This window comes from Mus musculus, chromosome 8 (assembly GCF_000001635.26).
Source record: "Mus musculus strain C57BL/6J chromosome 8, GRCm38.p6 C57BL/6J".
NCBI lineage: Eukaryota > Metazoa > Chordata > Mammalia > Rodentia > Muridae > Mus > Mus musculus.
The window spans coordinates 94,078,975-94,100,773 of NC_000074.6; the positions used below are offsets into that span (position 1 = coordinate 94,078,975).

At 44.8% G+C, this 21,799-nt stretch overlaps 1 protein-coding gene and 1 long non-coding RNA gene across 5 annotated transcripts in view; one reads left to right on the forward strand and one right to left on the reverse strand.

Annotated features, from left to right (window-relative positions):
• The window catches only part of Bbs2 (Bardet-Biedl syndrome 2 (human)), a 31,418-nt gene extending 11,023 nt beyond the window's left edge, over nucleotides 1-20,395 (reverse strand). For 2 of the 4 annotated variants that reach the window (XR_001778463.2, XM_006531304.3), the window contains exons 1-12: nucleotides 19,262-20,395; nucleotides 13,421-13,648; nucleotides 10,788-10,913; nucleotides 10,129-10,191; nucleotides 8,403-8,480; nucleotides 7,857-7,961; nucleotides 7,682-7,768; nucleotides 3,382-3,517; nucleotides 3,024-3,163; nucleotides 2,051-2,195; nucleotides 1,794-1,965; nucleotides 509-638 (exon numbers count right to left, since the gene is read on the reverse strand). Coding sequence is in view for 3 of the 4 variants with exons in the window: in XM_006531304.3 (XP_006531367.1) it covers nucleotides 509-638; nucleotides 1,794-1,965; nucleotides 2,051-2,195; nucleotides 3,024-3,163; nucleotides 3,382-3,517; nucleotides 7,682-7,768; nucleotides 7,857-7,961; nucleotides 8,403-8,480; nucleotides 10,129-10,191; nucleotides 10,788-10,913; nucleotides 13,421-13,648; nucleotides 19,262-19,378 (1,527 nt within the window). In the remaining variant the exon portion in view is untranslated. Of the gene's footprint in view, nucleotides 1-508; nucleotides 639-1,793; nucleotides 1,966-2,050; nucleotides 2,196-3,023; nucleotides 3,164-3,381; nucleotides 3,518-7,681; nucleotides 7,769-7,856; nucleotides 7,962-8,402; nucleotides 8,481-10,128; nucleotides 10,192-10,787; nucleotides 10,914-13,420; nucleotides 13,649-17,254; nucleotides 17,387-19,261 lie in introns of those variants that run through there. The other 2 variants (NM_026116.3, XM_030243735.1) reach the window with 2 other exon arrangements.
• A 172-nt stretch (nucleotides 20,396-20,567) lies between these two features.
• On the forward strand, nucleotides 20,568-21,598 carry Gm39226. Its single transcript, XR_879106.1, has 2 exons — nucleotides 20,568-21,216; nucleotides 21,325-21,598. It is a non-coding gene; the product is annotated as a predicted gene, 39226 (long non-coding RNA).
• Nucleotides 21,599-21,799: the final 201 nt, after the last annotated feature.

The window sequence follows — 21,799 nt, forward strand, 5'->3', positions numbered from 1 at the left end:
TTCAGAGAAGAAAACTGTAAGCAAATTTTGAGTTCTGCTTTATTTTGGTTTTATGAGACAGTATCTCACTTATGTAGCCCAGGCTATCCTGGAATTTCTGACGTAACCCAGGCTATTCTCAAACGCCCGACCCTCTCGCCTCTGAAGTTCTGGAATTGCAGACAGGCCTATGCCCACCACGCCTAAAACCAGTAATGTTTCCCTGTAAGTTCCTAACCAGAGCCAGCACGATGACGCAGTCAGCAAACCGTGTCAGTCTGATTGATGCACGGAGGAAGAGAATCAACGACCAAACATTGTCCGGTGACCCTCACACTGCACCACGGCATGCACACACACAACCATAAACACACACGTGCATGCATGCATTAACAAAAAAATTAAGGGAAGCTTAAAAGTACCTAAGCAAACTCCATACTACATAGTTCTTAAAATTTGTTGCTACCAGCATGACATTAGATTCTCAGGTGCAAACTACAAACTGAGAGCAAAAGAACACAGGACTCACCCTCTGTGTGCGCTCGGCAACACTGAAGTTCACGTAGCTGACAGGCTCGCTAGCTGCATCTGGGCTTGTCAATGCATACATGGTGAATCGGGGCAGCTGTCTTGTCAGTTCAAACACATGGAACTGGGTGCTACGCCCAAGCAATGAACACAGAGGAATGTTTGGTATAGTGTTAGTCTGCATCCCCCACCGCCTGCTTTTTTAGGACAGGGTCTCAGGTAGCCCAGGTTGGCCTCAAACCCCTGGTCCTCTTGCCTCTGCCTCCCAAGATTCCATGCACCACCTTGCCTGGCTCAGTACAATGCTATTTCACAGTGAGGGCCCAGGGGAAAAAAACAAAACTCATTACTGAGTCACCACCAACAGATGTCTATAGGTTACACTGAAGACAGAGGGAAAGTTTGAGGGTTCGAGTTCTGCAGCAACAGAGAGAGTTGAGATCTGGAAATAATGTCCGCTGCCCACATAGACACACACTCACCACCAGGGCTTTACAATGCCCTGAAAGAAGAGAAAAAGTCTTTGATTTTTAGTGATCAACAGATTTTGTTTTTTTTACAAAACAGGGTTTGGCTGGGCAGTGGTGGCGCACGCCTTTAATCCCAGCACTTGGGAGGCAGAGGCAGGCAGATTTCTGAGTTTGAGGCCAGCCTGGTCTACAAAGTGAGTTCCAGGACAGCCAGGGCTACACAGAGAAACCCTGTCTTGAAAAACAAACAAACAACAACAACAAAATCAGGGTTTCACTAAGTTGCTCAGTAAGGCCTTCAGCTGTCTTGTAGTCCAGACTGGCCTGGACCTTCTGATCATCCGGCTGCAGCCTGACTGATGGGATCCCAGGCCTGCACCAGCACACCCAGTAGGAAAAGGCCTTTATCTTCAACAAGTGTAGTGGAGTTTTCCACCAGCTCCAATACTGCACCTCATCCAAATGTCTCCCACTTAGAGTGTTAGTGACCAACTATATTTAAATAATTATCCAGTTGTTCAAATCCAGGACCTCAAGCATGCTAACTGTAAATCTTACCGTGGAGCCTCACCAAAAGCTCAAATATGCTGTTAACGTCTTTTGTGTCCCTAAGATCGCCTGATTAAAAATTGAAAACGACTACTTTAAGCTTACATGCCTCCATTTTCTTTGGAGGGAATTTAAATTAAGGAAAGAAAAGGTCATGGGAAAATCCTGACTAGAAGGCAGATCCTTCAGTGACTTCCCTGGTCTGACAGAGGGCAATGGTAATAGCAAGCCCATCTCCATGGACATGACTGGGACAGAAAGCGTCACCTGCTTCTGTAACCCACGAAGGTTTTCAGGTGCAGATCCACAGGGACATCTTTGGGAGGTGTAATTGGTACCCGGAGGGAGCTGGAAAGGTTGTGAATGCTGGGGTGGACCACATGGCTTTCACCCACAAAAATTCCCTCTGCAAAAATTAGTACTGCTCGGATGATAGTATCTGTAAGGAGAAGGAAAACAACATTTTAGGACTACTGCAAGACAGCACGGGTGCCTACCAGGACCAGCTGTACGGAGTATCTTACCATTGGAAGTGGAAATGCCTAATTCCGCATGCGCATCTTGTAAGTCATTCCCCATATTGACTGAGAGCGCTGTGTGGAGCCTGGTATTGGCTGGGATTATGCCTTTCTGCCCATCGGCCTCGTTCAGGGGACTGCTCAGTTCTGCCTGTAAGACACCTCCTAACTTCAGCTTAGTCACTCAGTCAACTAAGTCCATGTTAAATAATATGGCTATGCAGCTTCAGGACAGGACAGACTGCCTGCCCCTCTTACTAATCTGACCTTTACAACTCTTGAATCCCACGCACCTTGTTTGTGCTTCCTTGTTGTATCTGATCCTATGAGCAATACCCCCTCCTGCCTCTTCATCTGTGCTCCTCCATACCTCTTCATACCCCTTACAAATACTTGTGTCTGTCTGTCCTTCTGTCTGTCTGTCTTCTTCTCATCTCTCTCTCTCCTTTTAAAAACATTTTATACTTATTTTTACTTAGCTGAGTATGTGTTGTGCATGCGTGTGTGAGATGCCTGGCGAGTCCAAAGAGCGTATAGAATCTCCTAAGGTCACAGGCCACTGTGAGCCACCTGTGGGGGCTAGGATCCAAATGTGTGACCTCTGCAAGCTCAGTATACACTCTTAAATGCTAGACCATCTCTCCAGCACTTCTCTCTCCTTTTTCTGAGATGAGGTCTGGCTATGTACTGCGGGCTAGAACTCAGGAGCCTCCTCTTAGCCCCCGAGTTCTGGGATGACATTGTATACCACCACGCCCAGCTTTCATGCCCCCCTCTGACATGCCCTGGGGTAACACTGGCTACCCCCACCAAGTCTAACTTCATGGCTCTTCATTCCAGCAGTAGCCAAAAAGCAGAAGGAATCTGCATTTCTTCGGGTGGTTGGGAGGGCCCAGCCCTGGCCACTCCGACACTGTCCCACACCTGCAGAGCATCCTCGCTGGCCCCAACATTTTAGACATTTTAGACAAGATCGCACCTTGGTGCTCTCCTCATAGTTGCGAAGTTCTAGCAACAGGTTCTGCTTTTTCTGACTCAGCTCTCGGATCAGGTCCTGCTCCACACTTGTGTCCAGGAGGTTCCCCTTCATCTCAGCTGTGCCTGGCAGGTAGCCTCGGACTGAAGAAAGGACAAGACCCTAAGCATAGCTAGCCACTTCTACTTCAGACCATCAATGACCTGGCCAGATAAACCAAAATTCTATATCCTCATCTTCTTAACTAAGGTGAATTTGTTAGAAAAGCTTAATAAAATACTGCAGAATTCATTTTCAGGCATTTTTAACCTGATCAAATTGAAATTTTGACTTTTCAAGGATTTTTCTTATCCCAATTTACTTTCCCCATCCACTGAGCAGCAGATTAACTGTACGTGGCCATCCATCCGGTAATCTCCCTCTACCACACCAGCAACAGCAGAAGAGAAGTTGTCTTTAAATATGACCTCTCCAGTCCGGTCACTGCGAGCATCAACCTAAAAATGAAGGCACAGCATAAAAGTCACTTACACCACAGCTAAAAACAATGGCAACAAAAGCTTTAAGATAAATATTAGCTTTAAAGGTTACTTAGTCCATGGGGCTGGAGAGATGGCTCAGCAGTTAAGAACACTGGCTGCTCTTCCAGATTCAATTCCCTGCATCCACATGGAAGCTCACCCTTGTCTGTAACTCCAGTTCCAGGAGATCTCACCCTCCCACAGATATACATGCAGGCAAAACCAATGCACATAAAATCAACACAAATTTTTAAAAGTTATTAATCCAAAGCCAGGTGAAATGGTACATGCTTTAATCCTAGCACTCCAGAGGCAGGAGGATCTCTCTGAGTTGAGGCTACCCTGATCTACATAAAGAGTTCCAGGACAGCAAGGGCTACATAGACCCTGATTCAAAAATAAAAAAGCTACTTCATCCAGCCAGGTGCAGTGACACACACCTATAATCCTAGCACTTGGGAGGACTGGTGCAGGGTCATCCTCAGTTACATATTATGTTTGAAGCCAGCCTGGGCTACATAAGGCAACACATTCAGACACACACACACGCAGAGAAACACTTGCACACAGGCATGCACACATATAATTAGTTTCTTTTCAAGAGTGCACCATGAAGCCTGTGGCTGTTGGGCCACAGGGATCTAGAGGTCCTAGAAATAGATGTCCCTCCCTCCTTTCCAGCAGACGCTGTCCCTCCCTCCCACAGTGTCCCTTGTGAAAACCTAGGTCTGCTGAGAGATGCCCATAAAGCACACCCAGCCCGTGATCACAGGAATGTGCTCCAGTGCCCATCCGCCCAGAGTCCATCCTGCACATACCACTATGTGTTCTTACGTTTTTTAACTTTCTGTTCATGGTTTCATATGGAGATCAATAACCAGAACAAGAGTAAGAACGGTGCCCACAGCTCACAAGGCTTACAGTCCTGAAAGTATTAACACCGTAAAGTGGTTTAAACACACACAGAGAAAAGCTGAAGAGATGGATCAGCAATTAAGAGAACTGGTTGCTTGCTCTTCCAGAGGTCCTGAGTTCAATTCCCAACAACCACAAGGTGGCTCACAACCATATGTAATGGGATCCGATGCCCTCTTCTGGTGTGTCTGAAGAGAGCTACAGTGTACTCATAAAAATGAAATAAATAAATCTTTTTTAAAAAAGAACTATACAATAGACATCAGCTCTGACACTTGTGTGGATGTCTAACTCCAGCAATCAAGAAGCTAAGGCAGGAGGTCTGTCTTAAGTTCAAGGACAGCTAAGGCCATACAGTGGGTTTGAGTCAAGCTATATAATTACATCTTTATAGTCAGGCAAAATGTCTCAGTAGGAGGCACTAGTCTGATGGCCTAGGTTTGAGCCTCAGGACCCACTTGGTAGGCATGAACTGACTCCTTCAAGCTGCCCTCTGACCTCCATATGTGTACCATGGCACACTTGCCACTCCCCATAAATAAATGCATGCAATGTCTCTTAAACATTATTATTATGATTTATACACGTGTAAAATATATTTACCTAACATTTAAATAATTATCCAAATCTTCTACCATATAGTAACTTTTTCTTTCTTTTTCTTTTGAGACAGTTTTACTGTGGCCCTGGCTGTCCTAGAACTCTCTAAGTAGATCAGGCTGGCAATGAGCTCACACAGATCTTCCTGCCTTCCAGTGAAGGGATTAAAAGTGTGTGTTGCCATGCACAGCAACTACACGACCTTTCCTAATAACCTTATCCTCTCCTCATAAGAACTACTTAGTCGTCTTTGGGCTCTCCCATAACCAGGTGGCTGATCACTTGCAAAGAGGTCTCAGGACCAATACTGAAAGACATTCCCTTGAATGACTGTGCAGGCAAGGACACAAGTGTTACCCAAAGGCCTCTACAGAAACTCTGGCCTGACACAATGCAAGTCATTCTCTTTATCTTTTCAACCCAAACATACAGGCTCCCAGCTCACCCCTCTCTGGGGCACATCCCACTCAATAATTCAACCATGTTACTTATGACAACATCCTGTCCACCTGAAGAGTATGACTAGCAGAGCCTACGGAGACTGAATGTCTGGGCCTCATCAGAGCTCTCAAACACTGACCCTCCCCTGTGACTCAGGCCAAGCTGAACCTGTTTCTTCACAGGGAAACCCATGATGTGGCTCCATACTGAGCTTCCATGGTGTCTGGTAAACAAAGACTGTTCCTTTGCTCACCAAGCAAGATGGTAAACTTATTTCTGTGAACACTCTACACTTTGGCTTATCCAATAAGGAAGGAGTGGATGGCCCTCCAACTCAGCGAGTAACAGACTTCCACACAGCTAGTGGGTAGGAGCATTTACTTAGAAACTCCACGTGGACATGCACAGTCAGGTATGTGCATGTCCCTTTTCTATGCTGTTTCTGTTAAATACGGATAACTGCGTGACTTTCTTAACATCTCTACAATTTTGAACAGATTAGGTAATAAAAACCGTTATTTGAAAACATTTACTATAGAACTGTAGGTCCACTCATCTGAAGATATCTCATCTTCCTTGCCTTTGTGAGACAGTCTGTAGCCCAGGCTGACCTTGAATTCAACATCTTCCTCCCTCTACCTCTTAAATGCAGAAATTATAAGCATATACCACCACGCCTGACTCTTGGTAGTAACTCCAAATTCTTGACTCAACCATAACAATTTCTGTTCCCCAAGAATGTGGTCTTCAATCTGTGCACTGTAACTCTAGCACAAGCACCGGGCATTGGATGGTACCCTCGTGTGGGATTAGTGCTCATGTAAGATGCTCCCAGCCAGGTGTGGTGGTGCACGCCTAGGACCCTCGAAGCTGAGAGGTGGGTTGGAAGGAAGTGTGGTTTATGCAGTTTCCTGAGCCAATAACAGGACCATACCTCAAAACAGAAAAATAAATAATATTTTTTAAAACATCCCCTACCCTGGGAGATGCCTCGGCCCCTCCTGCTATGTGAGGTCACAGTGAGAAGACAGCCATCAGTAAGGAAGCAGCCTCCCAGAGCAATGGGAAATCAGCTCCCCCGGGGTTACAAGCACCCAGGCTGTGTTAGTTGCTACCACAGCCTAGCTGAACATATCTAATCAGTGAATACACTTTGAAATTCTTAGTAAGAAATGATGACATATTTTTCTCTTATGCCGTTTAATACCCATGCCAAGGACAAAACCAAATAGACAAGTCAGAGCCAACCTAACAACTGTTCAGCATGGGCTTTTGAAATAGCATCAAAGGAAGGCTGAGGTGCTGGCCAAAGGTAAAGTAAGAGGAGCGCAGAAGGAATTAGCTGATCTCCCGGGTGTGGGAAGCCACATGTGCTGTTGCAGGGTGGCGCTGGCTACCGCTGGCCACCACGCATAAGTTTGGGTAGACACCCAATGTGTACATATGCAGTAAAGTTTTTGCCAAGATGAGGTTTTGAGAATATAACCAATCAGATGTGAGACATGCAAATGAGGTAGTAAGCATAACCAATCCGGGTGTGAGACATGCCTCTCCTAGACCTATATAAGCAGCCCCAGTTCTGGGCTTGGGGTCTTTTTGCCTCTGCAATCAAGCTCTCCCAATAAACGTGTGCAGAAGGATCCTGGTGTGGCGTCTGCTTTGCTGGCGGTGGCGAGTCGGGCGCTCACAAGACCCGGGCAGGCCAACATTGACAGAGGAGGAAGTTACTACAGACGGTGCCCATAGAGATGGAAAGCTAACAAGACAGCCTTGACTTGCCAGAACACTAAGAGATTCTGACCTGAAGCTGAAAGAGTAAAGAAGGCCAAAGGATTTTCCTTTGAAGTTACAGGTGGGAAACAGATAACCTAACAGGATTCTTCCTGTTAACTCTACAAAAGAGCTATTCACACAGCCGGTTACTGGATTGTTTTACTGGTCTACACCTACACATCTACGATCAATCTGATGGAAGGATTCTCATGCCTTCAAAAAGGAGACTGAGAAAGGCTCTCTGGAGATTTTCTCCCAAGTACTGTTTGCAAGGCAGAAAGGACACATCTGCCTCACAGCAAGAAGAGATAATGAGGAAAGACTGACCCTGGTTTATATCTAAGTAGTGCAGCCAATACCATAAATAGATGTTACTTTGAGTTACACAGACATTTCCTAACTTAAACTTACCTTCCCATTAGACCACCCGGTTATCAGTTCACACACTCCATCAGAATTAATGTCAAAAGCATGGATGCTCATGGCATGGTTTTTGGACTGAAAAAGAATTCCAATAATCAGTAAAGGAGTCTCTCTGTGTCGGAATATACCCCACCCCGAACAGGGGAGACTAAGTTATACTCACTTTAATTCTCCAGTACCGGGCTGTTTTGTCATAAACTCCAACTGTGCCATTAGAAAGGGCGTAACCAAACCGACTGCCATACATAGGACACAGAGAGGTGACTATCTGCAAATAGCAACACGGGAGACAGCTACTCAGTAAGACTCAACTTCACCTGCAACCTTGCAAAACCACAAGTCTGTATTAAGGAACTCAGTCCTCCAGGCAGGACATGACAGCCATTGCTATCTTAAAATCAGAACAGCTGTGAGATACTCAGCTAAACTCACCAAGCCAGATTTGAGTGGCATGGTTTCCTGGGTCTATCACTGCCCTCTCAATCTTGGGTGAATAGACACAGACTCCCCGGAAAAAGTCAAGAACCTCTTTACCACAACTGTATTTAGATTAAAAAGCCCTTCTGAAACTAAGCAGCAGAGTTAGGGCCTCTGAGTGCAATGCTGACCTGCCTACTCCAAAGTCACCACTCTGCACCCTGGCCTGCGACTCAGTCCCCAAGCTCTCTCTGCTGGCCTAAGGTCACCACTCTGCAGCAGCACTTCCTACCTCTGTCTCTGTCATTTCTGCCACAATCTCATCTTCTTTAAAAACTCGAATGTCAAAATCTTCAGATCCAACAAGAAGCTGGAAAAGGAAGGGACACCGCAGTCTCAGAGTTTAATGTGCAAACACAGCAGTTTCGTGAAATAGAAAAAGAAAAAGAAGCTGTTCCTTTGCTACTTGATACTTTGCTACACTACTCGCTACCCACAAGTTCCAGTCCCCTAGAAACCCAGTACTCAAGGGGGTTGTAATGGGTTTGGTCACTTGAGAAAATGTGGCTCTACGCAGGGCAGGGCAGGACAAGTTCCTTCCCTGAGTGACGGAAGCCCTCAAAGACCATGCACCTTGGTAACACATGAATGTGCAGTCTTCCCAGGAGCACCCACCCAGGCAACACAGACTTCTTTCTAGAAGTAAAATGCTGCCGTTTTCCTGGGGTCAAACAGGACTGTGGGAGCACAGGATGTATTACTGTACTATCAGGAAAGGCAGGCTAACCTGTGGGTATTATCTTAGCCTGGAGAAAGGGTGCTGCTCCCTCACCTGGACCCTACAGAGAGGTGGGCCCTTAGCACCAGGATGGTGCATGGCGGTGGCCCTCTGCATTGTCATGCTCCTGACTGTTTGAGGGTCTTTAGCTTAATGACATCTCAACATTAATGCGGTCTACTCAGACTGCCATCTGCCTACCCATCGCTGAAGCCCTGGTCCTGACCTTCACTTCCACAGCCTGACTCCACTGCAGCTGCTCTCTGACTCCACAGCCTGACTCGGCCAACAGGCAAGTCGGCAGCACGGTGGGAGCAGCTGCGGCAGAAACTGCTGCAGCAGACCTCAGCTCCCCTGCTCACAGAGGCTGACCGAGACTATTCGAAGCTGATAGCTTCCCTGCCTCTCAGGCCTTTAACCCTCTGTAGCCACACTGTAACCCACAGCTATACACACACAGTTATGTAAGTATATGTATGTGTACAGTACTAGACATATACAGTTACTCTGGGCTGTCTCTATGTGATCTAAGACTAATACCAATTAAGTACAACTGGAATAAAGAGGCCAGTTTGCCTCAGTCAAGGCTACAAGGAAAGCAGGGTCACCTGAAAACTGCTGCCTACAAAACCCCTTGGCACCCTGTACACTTATTATTATTTAATAAATTCTGGAGTTGTGGAAAGACACAAACATAGTCGGCCATATTTCTAATATAGTACAGTCATAAAACCCTGTCTCTCAGAGCCCAAGACCAGTGTCCACAGAAAGCAGGCTAAGCTAGGGCCCAGGAGACACGGTATATATACCAACTTCTTAAGGACCTGATTTCTAGGGTAATTTCTTATATTAATATATAGCTACAATTATCAGAATAATTTCAAATGAAATCATTTTATCAGCCAAAATTGAAAATGAGTTAATGCTCCGAAGCATCAGAAGTGGTTTATAAGATTACAGATGCGACTGAGGTCCCGCCAGCCTTGGCCGTCTCCTCCTCCAGGGTCTCAGAGATGCACACAGTGAGCACTGGAGGACGGGGAAGAGGAGGAGGAAGCAGATGGGGAGAGATGAACAAGGAGAGAAGAGAGCGGACGTAGAAGTGAGGAAGAGAGGGGAGAGAGGACACAGAGGCAAGGACCAGTGAGCTCAGATCTAAAACAGCCACGAGAAGCCAACGTCACTGTCAAAAGGAACTTATTCAGCTGAACAGAGCACCCAGGGCTGCTTTGCCACACACCTCTGTCTTCCCATCACCGTCAAAGTCACACAGAGCCAAGGAATGCACATTGTCTCCAGTAACCTGAACACAAAACAGAAAGTCATTCATAAGTCATTTTTCATTTAACCCAAACATATTGGCCTCAAAAATGGAAGGCTTACAAAAAGTACCAGTGAATTCTCAATATTACCCGTATTGTTAGTATACTGTCCTGATTTTTAAATCTTATTTATGTGTATATATATACATGTGTGCATATCCTATATTCTGTGTGGGTATGGGTGCACATGTGTATGTGTGAGATGCCTAGGAAGACAAGAGCAACCTCGGGTGACACCCTTAGGAACTCTGTCCACTGTATTTGAGACAGGGTCTCCCACTTGCCTGATGCTCCCAACTGGACTAGACTGGATGATCAGTAAAGCCCAGGAATGGCCCTGTCTTCACTTCCCCAGTGCTGCAATTACAAGCTCAGGTGCCAGGCTCAACATTTTTATATGTTCTGAAGATTAAGTACTCTAACAGTGGAGCCATATCTTCAGGCCTATTAGTCCATTCGGGTGTCTGTTTGTTTGATTGTTTTTAACGATTATTCAATGCAACCAGTACTTTAAAAAAACATCTAAAAAATTAAAAGTAGAAATGCTTTGAATACCAAAATGTTTACTTCCTCATACCGTCCAAAAGAGATCATTTCCTTCGTGATCGAAACCCTGCAGAGCACAGTTTCCACCGATGATTGCAAGAGGTGGGGCAATGTCTCCCAGGGTCCCCAGCACAATGGCATTTGCCCCATCTGAGACCTAAGAACAAAGAAACAGGAATTAGGGATATGCAGGCACACTTGGGGGGGTGGTGAGGGGCTGAGGCAATCAGTGCTTCCTCCAGATACTCAGCTGGCTCTGCCCTGTCTCCTACAAGGGTGGCTAAGCTTCTCTAGAGCCCATGCTGTGGCCCAGACAAGACCAAGTCCAGATCCTGGGCACACGCAGAGTCCAGCTCTCACACTAAGCTGCTACAACGCATGGTTTGGATAATCCAGGGCTCTCAAGGACTTCTGACTTCTGCAGGGGCAGATTCTCCAGTGGCCAAGGCATGCACCTTTAAACACCCAAATGCTAAGATTTATTGTAACCCTTTTAGATAGAAATGGTTTTTGTACTACCACATCCAATATACTTTTAAGGATGGGAAATTAAATATATATGGAGAGAACTATATCATTAGTTACATATATAAGTTACACAAATCTAGAGAAAGGATTAGTTATAAAGAAAGAAATAGATAGGCATGAAAGGCCACTAGATTACACATGAGAAGAAGAGAGAAGGAACTAGGAACTGAAGAAACAAAGGGGTGCGGCTGGAGGGGCTGATGGGAAGGAGAGCACTCATCTGAAGGATGGAACACAATATACTGCATGCTTACCTAAAATACACTAAAGAAGTATTGCATGTGTGCACAGATATATAATAAAGACAGCCCTCCTAAGAAATTTAAATTGCCAAAGGATCAGTGAATCAATACATAAAGTTAAATGGTAAACAATAAATAGCACCCATGCTATTAAACTTACTATGTAGTCCAGCCTAGCTTCGAACTCACGGTCCTCCTCACTCAGTTCCTGAGTGCTAGGGTTACAAACTTATAGTACCTATTCCTGACTGAAAAAGCCATCCAAAATAGCCAGGGAGTAGACTGCCCATTAACTCGTGAATAAAAAACCCCGGCATCTATGTCTAACAGCACATTATCCGCCATAAAAGGGAATGTAGAGACACCAACACATGCTACAGGGTGAGCTAGCCTGGGAAACATGTCAATCACACAACACACACAGCTCAATATTCATGAAGGCTGCCTAAAGCCAGACGCTTACGGGGTAATGGAGATCCTGCTTTGGGGAATGGAGTTTCTTTTGGAAGTGATAAAAAAAAATTTAAAACTAATTGTAATGAATGTTCCAAAAACTTTGCAAAGTTCCAAACTAATTAATGGAACATTTTAGGTGAACTGTATAAAGTCTGAATTATACTGTTAATATGGGGTGAGGGGTATCATATACTACGATTCCATTTTGTAAGAAAATTTGTCTTCCCCTAGCCTAGAATCTATTGGCAGCTGTGCAGGTGGGAGAGGGAGAGACACTTTTCTTTGGGGTGTGGTCACTGGTACGTTGCCATGCTCTGGTAGAAGGCCCCATACCAATGTGCATATTTGAAGCAGTAATTGGACTCTGAGTGTCATTTAAAAATAGACAACCAAAAAAAAAAAAAGGAGTTATAAAGGTGGTAGGGATTTGTGTCATGGAGGTCTGAAGGGATAAAGGGAAGATATGATCAAGATACACTGCATAAATGTAGAGAAATTTCAAAAAATAAAAATATTTTTAAAAGAACTTTTCCAATTTTTTTAACTCATATATACTTTTTAAAAATGAACAAACTCTATAGCTAGGCATAGTTGGTCTACGTCTACAATCCCAGCACTTGGGAGACTGAAGAAAGAGGGTCACAAGCTCAAGAGCAGCCTAGGCAACACAGTGAGACCTGATCTGAACACACACTGCACACACACACTACATACTGCACACATCCACACACACATCCACACACACACACACACACACACACACACACACACACACATCCACATATACACACACACTACACACACACAAACACACATACACACACACACTGCACACATACACACAAACACACACACACAATCCTTGTGAATAAATTCGAATACTCTTTGTCTATAGGTGACTTACAAAACGATTTCTTCCCTATATTTCCTATAGTAGACAGTAGTAGACAGCTCAGGCACTAAGTCTGCAGCAGCTTGTAGACCACGGGCTACAGTAAGGACTTCCACCAAGCTTTGGGGCTTAATGCAAGGCCACAGAAGAACTGTTTGCTGGATTCCTAAAAGATCTGGACAGATAGTGTCACAGATACACGTGCTGTCACCAAATGTTTAACAACCATAACCCCACAAATAGGCTACAAATGCCCTAAACAGAAGTGAAGCTGAGTTCCCCACTGCTTGCCTGCTTCAACAACCAAAAAGAAAACATCCCAGCAAACATCTTCAAACACAGGGACAAGGCTGGTCCAGCAGCTCAGAGACAGAACACTTAACTTGTATGCACACCCAAGGCTCTAAGTTCAACCCCAACACTGCCACCACCACCACCAACAACAACAAAAAAACCTTCTTGTCTGACAAAAACTAACAAGCAAAAAACAAGATTGTGGGCATTACTGAGCAATGGGCCGAGAAGGCTAAAGGAGGGTAGACTTGCCTCTCTGTAGAACAAATCTGAATTATTGTAGATGTCGTAAGCCAAAAGACTGGTCTGTGTCCCCACTAAAAGAGTATCATAGCCAAGCTCAGGGTTCAAGACTCCCGAACCCAGGCAGCTGACCGTCTGGTTAATGTTGAGCAGAGAGACATCAGACTCCAGAGGGCTCTGGAACACTCTGGAAGCACTGAAATGCTGGCTCCGCGTGTGAGGGTTATGAATGAAAACCTGAAAAACAAAACAATTAATTCCCTAAAACATCCGAAAATGCCACATTCACACCTTACTTTTCACATTTTTAAAAAATTAAAAAATGGTTAGAAAATACCAACAATAACAAGCAATCACCTTAATCTATAAAGCTTAAGATATCCATGCAAGGCTAGACCTGGGGGCACGCACCTTTGATCCCAGCACTCGAGAGGCAGAAGCAGTCAGATCTCTGTGAGTTTGAGGCCAGCCTGGTCCATCATGTACGTGAGTTCCAGGACTCACAGAGAAACCCTGTCTCAAACAAATAAACTAAAGCAAAACCCAAGAAAAGATAGGCACGCACAGTTCTATGTTAGTCCACTTTCAACCTTTGTGGATTATGAAAATCCAGTGGTTCTTAGCCCTGAGGTGGAAGTGAAGCTCTAACTGCTGCCTACGGGGAAGGCACACGTGCTCTCACCAGAACCGTGCAAGCGAGCATGTGGACCTGTTCCTAGTGTTAGGCACAGGAAGCTGATCCGAGCTTCAGTGCTGATGCTAGACAGCACATGATCTCGGGAACCAGAACAAGCGCTTCCTCAGTATCTTCTACTCCAGCCCCAAATAAATTCCCTTCCCAGCCCTTAAAATGGTCTATGAGTTTAATGTGTTTTACAAGCTTAAAATATGTCATACAAATCAAATTCTTGAACATTGTTTTAGTCTCTACTAGTAAGACCAAGAACTAAAATTAGCCCCAAGGTCAGAAACTCAACAGTTGTGAGTGTCTGTGAGTATCATAAACACAGTCATCTGAGTGACTTCACCCAGCACTCAACTTCCCTGAGTTTCGCCTGGGAAAATGGAGTTAGTTAAATCAGTAAATGGCTTCCCAGGTGCTGTGACACTGCTCCCAAGATAGGGGGCTGGGGTGGGGTGGAGTGTCTTAAGTATTAGAATGGTCTGTGGCGTCTAAGGAGCGGCAGGAAAAGGGGATGTACAGCTTCTCCAGAAGAGAGACTGCTTCTTACGGTTTTACTTTTGCTAATGTGCCTGCTTCTGTGCCTCTATGTACACACGTGTGTGGGCACCCACAGCAGCCAAAAGAAGGCATGGGTGGCCTAGAGCTAGAGTCACAGGTGGTGATGAGGTGATGATGTCGTGCTGAAACCAAACTCCAGTTTTCTGCAAAAGCAGTGAAACTATTAACCCCTGAGTTACCGCCCCAGCTCCCCCAGTGAGAAAACTTTTATTATCTTGAGACAGGATTTCCCTGTGTAGCCCTGGCTGCCCTGGGACTCATGCGAAATAGACTGGCCTCGAACTCAGAGATCAGACTACCTCTGCCTCCCAAGTGCCGGGATTAAAGGTGTTCACAACTATGCCCAGTGTTTTTATTATCTTAAGACAAACAAATAAAACCTTTAAATGATAATCACAACAGAAGAAGGAATGAGAAACACTAACTGGAAATCCCTAGGTCCTCATATTAAATATTTCATTCACTTAGGATAAACACTGTATTAATTTTAAATTATAACCTAGGCAAACTAGTTTAAGACAAATAATATTGTAGAAAAGGTGGGGCCAGCAAGAGAGCTAAGCAGCAAGGGTTTGCCAGGAAGCCTGCATTTGATCCCAAAGACCTGAGCGGCAGAGGAAGAGAACTGACTCACAGAGGACTGACTTCCTCTGAGCTCCAAACACACACTACCGCGCCATGCACACAGTCCCATGCACAAATTCATTAATTTATAATATATTCAAGGATGCTGGAGAGATGGCTCAGAAGTTAAAGAGTACTGACTGCTCTTCCAGAGGTCCTGAGTTCAATTCCCAGCAACCACATGGTGGCTCGTAATCACCTGTAATGAGATCTGGTGCCCTCTTCTGGCATATAGGCATACGTGCAGGCAAAACACTATGTACTAACTGCGTACTAAATAAATCAATCTTAAAATAAAATAAAATATGTTTAAAAGAACTAACCAGAAAACATGAAGAAAATGTGTGCAGCAAGTGATTTCTGTTTAATTGTTCTCATCTGTGTGACATTTTAGAAGTTCTTATAAACACTAAACTTGATCGGCCTTACTTATGCTCAGAAGAGGTAAGCCCTGCCTGATTGCAAGTGACGGGGCTCAAACAAGTAGTCTGGTGTGACCAGACCATGAATGGCAGGAGTCACATCACACTTCATTTTGTAATAGCTCTGAACGAAGGGATTCTTAAAGTCTTCTAGAAATTAGACACGAGAAGAACAGGAAGGGAAGTAACTCATGTGTCCCCGAGTCTGGAATGGAAGAGTCAAGTTTATGCCAAAAGCAACAAAAAGTGCCAGGGTCGAAAGAGTCCCCAGAGAAGCCTATGAACAGACTATTGCTTCCAAAGGAATAGATGTGAGTGACAGGGCATTGTGCTAGCTAAGAAAGACACTGATTCCCCAGCTCCACAGTAGGAGAAAAAACACCCCCAAGAGAAAATTCAGTGTTCATCTTTTAAGAAAGCACTTTCTATTTCTTCAAGAATAACATTAAGCAAGGTGATCCAAACTTAAGAAAAGACTGTATGTTTTCCCTCATACGTGGATCCTAGTGTATGATCGTATTATGTATGTGTATATATATATATATATATATATATATATATATATATACACATACAAGCAGGTAGAAGTGGGTATAGTCTAAAATTTAGAAAGAGGATCAACAGAGAATAATATTAGGCTATAAGAAAGGGCAGAATAGGGCTGGAGAGATGGCTCAGTGTTTAAGTGCACTGACTGCTCTTCCAAAGGTCCCGAGTTCAATTCCCAGCAGCCACATGGTGACTCACAACCATCTGTAAAGGGATCTGATGCCCTCTTCTGGTGTGTCTGAAGACAGCTACAGTGTACTCACATACATGAAATAGATAAATCTTTTTAAAAAAGGGGTGGGGACAGAATACAGGTAAAAAGACACAGTCGTGAAACAGAATATGCATATTTCTCCTAGTTTCAATTCCATTAATGTGTGTGTGTGTGTGTGTGTGTGAGAGAGAGAGAGAGAGAGAGAGAGAGAAGGAGAGAGAATAATCTCAACTTTCTATATACTGAATTAGCAAGAACCATTTTTTTACATTCAGAAGAATCCAAGAATCCACCATGTTAATCCTTTGAGGCCATGATGGGACTTGCCTGAGTTCACTGCCCTCAGTGCAGCGGGAACTGGATGGGACTAGTCACTGAATACATTTCTTACAATGACCCAGCTAGAAAAAGTCTTTTTTTGGTTGGATTTTTTGTCATTGTAACCTGAAATTTTTCCTTTTTCACTTCTATTTAGAGCTATATCAGACCATTCTATTACAGTGCTATTTTATATGTAAACTGTACTGCTATGCATAAAGTAAAAATAAAACAAAGGGACTTCTGCTACTGAAGACAATGCTTCAGACTTGAAGCTGAGCTGAGCTGGTGCCTAACAAGAAGCTGCACACCTACTGACTAGCATTCATGATGACACAAAGTCCTCTGCACAATACCAGAGAAGGCAGCCATCAACCTAGCCACAAAACCCGAGATCGACAAAGATGACCTGCCTGCAACAAATGCCAGTGCAACAAACTCAGTGAGAGGCAAACGCTGAGGGAGTAACCCACCTCTGACTGAATTTAAGATGTATTCCACAGGACTCATCACCCACAATTCCCTCTTCTTTCTCTCTCCTCCAGCCAAGCAAGATGCCCCAAGGAAAGAAGGCCAAGGGGAAGAGGGGAAGAAGGTGGCCCCGGGGCCCCTGCCATCATCAAGAAACAGGAAGTCAAAAAGGTGGTCAATCCTTTGAGAAAAGGCCCAACAACTTTGGCATTGGGGAGGAAATCCAGCCCAAAAGAGATCTAACATGCTTAGTCAAATGGCCCAGCTACATCAGGTTGCAGCAGCAAAGAGCCATCCTCTTTGAGTGGCTCAAAGTACCTCCTGCCATTAACCAGTTCACCCAGGCTCTGAACAGGCAGACAGCTACTCAGCTGCTTAAGCTTGCACACAAGCACAGGCCAGAGACAAAGCAAGAGAAGAAGCAAAGGCTACTGGCCCGTGCTGAGAAGAAAGAAAATACCATTACATAGTATTGCATAATTTAAATATATGTATCAGTGTGTGTCTATACCATATACAGTTCATATCCTATTACATATTCTGACATGATATATCATATACATATACACTCTGCTTACTCTCTCAAATGTAAGCTCTAGAGGTGAAATTTCATTTATCGCAGTATCTGCAGAGTTAGGAAAAGTGTCCAGCACATGATTGTACCTCAAATTAGGGGTTAAGGTAACACCAGTGGGATATCGTTGCCTCTTATATTGCAGTACTCCATTCTACGAACATGTATATGCACATATGCATATGTGGATGCGAACTTCTTTTGGATGTTTGTCAGTGCCTGGGATAAGGGCAGCTCAGGAGGCTGAACCCAGGCTGTTGAGTATGTTAGGCAATCGTTCTACCACTGAGTTACATCATCAGCCTTTTTAATATTACTATTTGAATATTCGTGTGTGTGTGTGTGTGTGTGTGTGTGTGTGTGGGTATGTGTGTGTGTCCAGGCTCTATAGCACATGTGAAGGTCAGATGACAACAACTTACAAGAGTCAGATCTCTCTCCATGTTGTGTGTCCCTAGGACAGAACTCAGGTCATCAAACTTAGCAGTGCATGCCTTTATCCAAGTGACAATTGGACAAAGAACTCCCTTCTTCTAAAATTTTAATTTTGAGACAGGGTCTTCCTATGTTGCCCAGGCTAGCTTTGAACTTATGATCCCAATCTCTTGAACAGATAAAATAACAAATGTGTAGCACTACCTCAGGACTGGTAGCGCCTCTTAACTAGTAGCATCACATACCAAGACGAATGTTCAGCATTTTACTTCACCATACCAGTTTATGAAATCATAACCCATTTAAACGAATCCTTATGTTCCTGCTACGGAACCCTAGAAGTAGCATATAAGGTAACATACAACACACATGGCAGTGTCTTGAAAACTCCTTACACAAATGCAATTGTGTACCTGGCATACCTGCTGAGTCTAACAACAAGAATTCAATCTCACTTTCACAATTTCTTTTGTTTGCAAACTGGGTCTAAATCTGAATTTTTTTTTTATCTGTGACCCTGACACCCCTTTCTCAGTATGTGGCTCATAATAACCATTTAATGAACACTTAGGTTATGGGGATAAGATCTGAATGTACGTGATCAAGGACCAAAACTACAATCTGAATTTAACATTGGGTTGTTGTCCCCACCCCACCCGCTTCCTCCACTGTAAAGAGGCAAATATGGAAGAGAATCCTGGAGGCAAGCAGAGGCCCTGGGCATGAATCTGGAGTCAGCAATCGCTGCTACTCCTGGACAAGCGCTCCTTTTTCTTGAGACTTCTTTTCCCTAGGTTCCTGATCTGTCCTCAATACTGTTCAACACTGAGAACCTGGTGATAAAAAACGTCACTGCTACAAAGCTGTTCTTTGAAATCCCACTTTGATGGGACTGGAGCCAAGGACAGCGGCGACCGGTTGCCAGGCAATGCGGGCAGGGGGCGGGGCAGCGTGAGGGGCGGGATCTGGAGGAGGCAGGAGTCCGGGTGGGAGCGGTTACCTTGCCCGCTTGGGTGGCGGCAGCCAAGCACGGGTGAGTCCCGTCGTAGCGCCCTATGGCCACCATGCGGGGGCTGATTTTGTGGCGCAGTTTCAGAGTGAACACAGGCAGCAGCATGATGGCGCCAGCTAGGGGCGGAAGACAGATGCCCGACGCAGGCGCAAGGCAAGCAGCTTGGCCGGCCGGTTGCCTAGCAGCGGATGAGGAGTAGGAGGTAAATACACGCAGGACTGCGGAACGCCACAGGCCCGGCGCCGGAAGCGCAGACTAGAGCGCGATCGGTGTCGCCAACTCTCTCTACGCCTGCGCGGACCCTCCCAGCGGCAGAGCTACGCAAGTCCCAACTAGCTCCTGCGACTGCGCAGTGGCGTCGTGCCTGGTTGGCCTGCGTTCTTTGTCTGTCCTCGGACTGCGGCTGTAAATTAGTGTTAGATGAAGCCTTACCTTGGCGTCTGGGATGGCGGTGTCTAAGCCAGTACCTCCCCAGGATTCTCTGTAGCGTGTCAGCCAAGCTGCACCCCGTACACGCCACACACTATGTCACCCTTTCATTCGTTCAAGAACTAAGGCTTTACGGGGCGGATAGTTAAGTGGGTGAAGACACTTGATACCAACCCTGATGACCCGAGTTGGAAGCAGAAAACCAGCTCCAAGGACATGCACACGCACGATTAAAAAAACAAAACAAAACTAACGTTAAAGTGCTTAGTGTATCCCTTGCTTTAGCTGTTATGCCCAGGCAAACGTCAATAGTAACCCGAAAATAATAATCCCCTCAAGATAAAAGTAAAGAGTATAGTTTATTTAAATAGTTTAGGTGGTAAATATAAAGCAGTAGAGAACGATGCAAAGTTGAGGGACATGGGAAGGGAAAGAGTACTTCTCTCCCAAGTCCAGTTAAGGCGCTCCACCAGCTGAGTCAAGATTTTCAGGACAATTAGCATTTGTACAAAGTTGCTCAGCTAGAGACAACATGCCCTTTATATGAAAAGACTTTCAACTAAGAATGTTGAAAAAGCACTGAATCCTGCTTAAGTACTAAACGGACATGGCCTTTCTCCTTTGCCAGCTGTAAATCTGTAATTTGCTAGGGACCTCACAAGAAACCCTACTTAAATAAATGATGTGACTTAACTCTTTACATCCTTGTGACAAGTCGGTTCATCTTAGCAAATTGCAAACTCTACTCAAAGCACCGGTGAAGTCACCTTATAAACGTATTCATCAAAAAGAAGGGAAAGAAAGAAGAGTAAATGTGCGGGGGGGGGGGGGGGGGGGGGGGGGGGGGGGGGAGTAGAAGAAAGGAACTAGCAGGTGAGAAGGATCAGCCAGCCATAGTATGCATGAAAATGTCATAAAAGACCTGCTACTTTGTAAGCTAATTTTCAAAGTAAAACAAAAGAGAGAAAGAAGATGGGAGTGGGGTGGAATTCCTAACAGCCCATTGAGATATAACTAGAGCTACTAAGCAGTCTATGTAGCTGATAAGATACTAAGTGAGTCGTTCCCTCTTGAAACCCACATCCAAGCTTTTGGCTATGTATTATTCTATCCCTTAGCACCTATCCTCTCTTTTAAACTCCTTCCCAGCCCCTCCCCGTTATGCTTATATTATAGTATAGCATATTACATTACATTAATTATGTATGGTATATGGTGTGTGTGTGTGTGTGTGTGTGTGTGTGTGTGTAAAACAATACCATGTGTTCTAGGGACCAAACTCATGTCATCAGCCATGTTGTTTTTAACCTGCTGAGCCATCTTGGTGACCAAAATCTCAGGAAACTTCAACTGCTTCAAACTGTCTGGTCCTGGAATTCTTTGCTGCAGTGAAACCAAGAATCCTGTTGTCACTTGGATGGAGGTCTCAGAAAGGAGTGCCCAGTGCTTGGGCTGCTGCAGGTGGCAGAGTGGAGCTGTATCTCTGGCACACACCTCACTGCTGGTGGCAACAGGTAACCTTATTTGGAGAGCAGTCTTTACAGATGTAAGTTAAAGAGCTTGAAATGAGGTCATCCTGGATTAGAGTGGCCCCTAATTCTAATGATATGTATCCTTTTAAGAGGGAGAGAAGACAGAAACAGCCATAGGCACCAATTGAAGATGCTACTCTAAACTGAAGAGTGCCTGAAGGCTCCCGAAGCTCAGAATTCTTCCCTAGAATGTTCAGAGGAAACAGTCTCCTATTAATACCGTCATTTCAGACTTCTGGCTACAGATATGTGTGGGAACGATCTTGTTTTAAGCCAGAAATGTTTGAGAGTGGGGAACTGCTTGTGAACTTCAGGGATATATTCTTTTAGATACAAACATGCAAAATTAAAAAGTTGCAACGAACCATTCATTCTGCACATATGTTTGAGAGCCTACTGTGTGCCCGACAATCTTCCAGAGAATAGATAGCAATAACAGACAAATCTCTTCTCTCCTAGAACTGGCAAACAGAAGTCAGAGAGAACAAGAAATGCACAGCTATTAGAGTAAGCACCTTAGGGAAGGTCGGGAGAAGAGTTAACAGAGGATGAGGGGAAACCATAT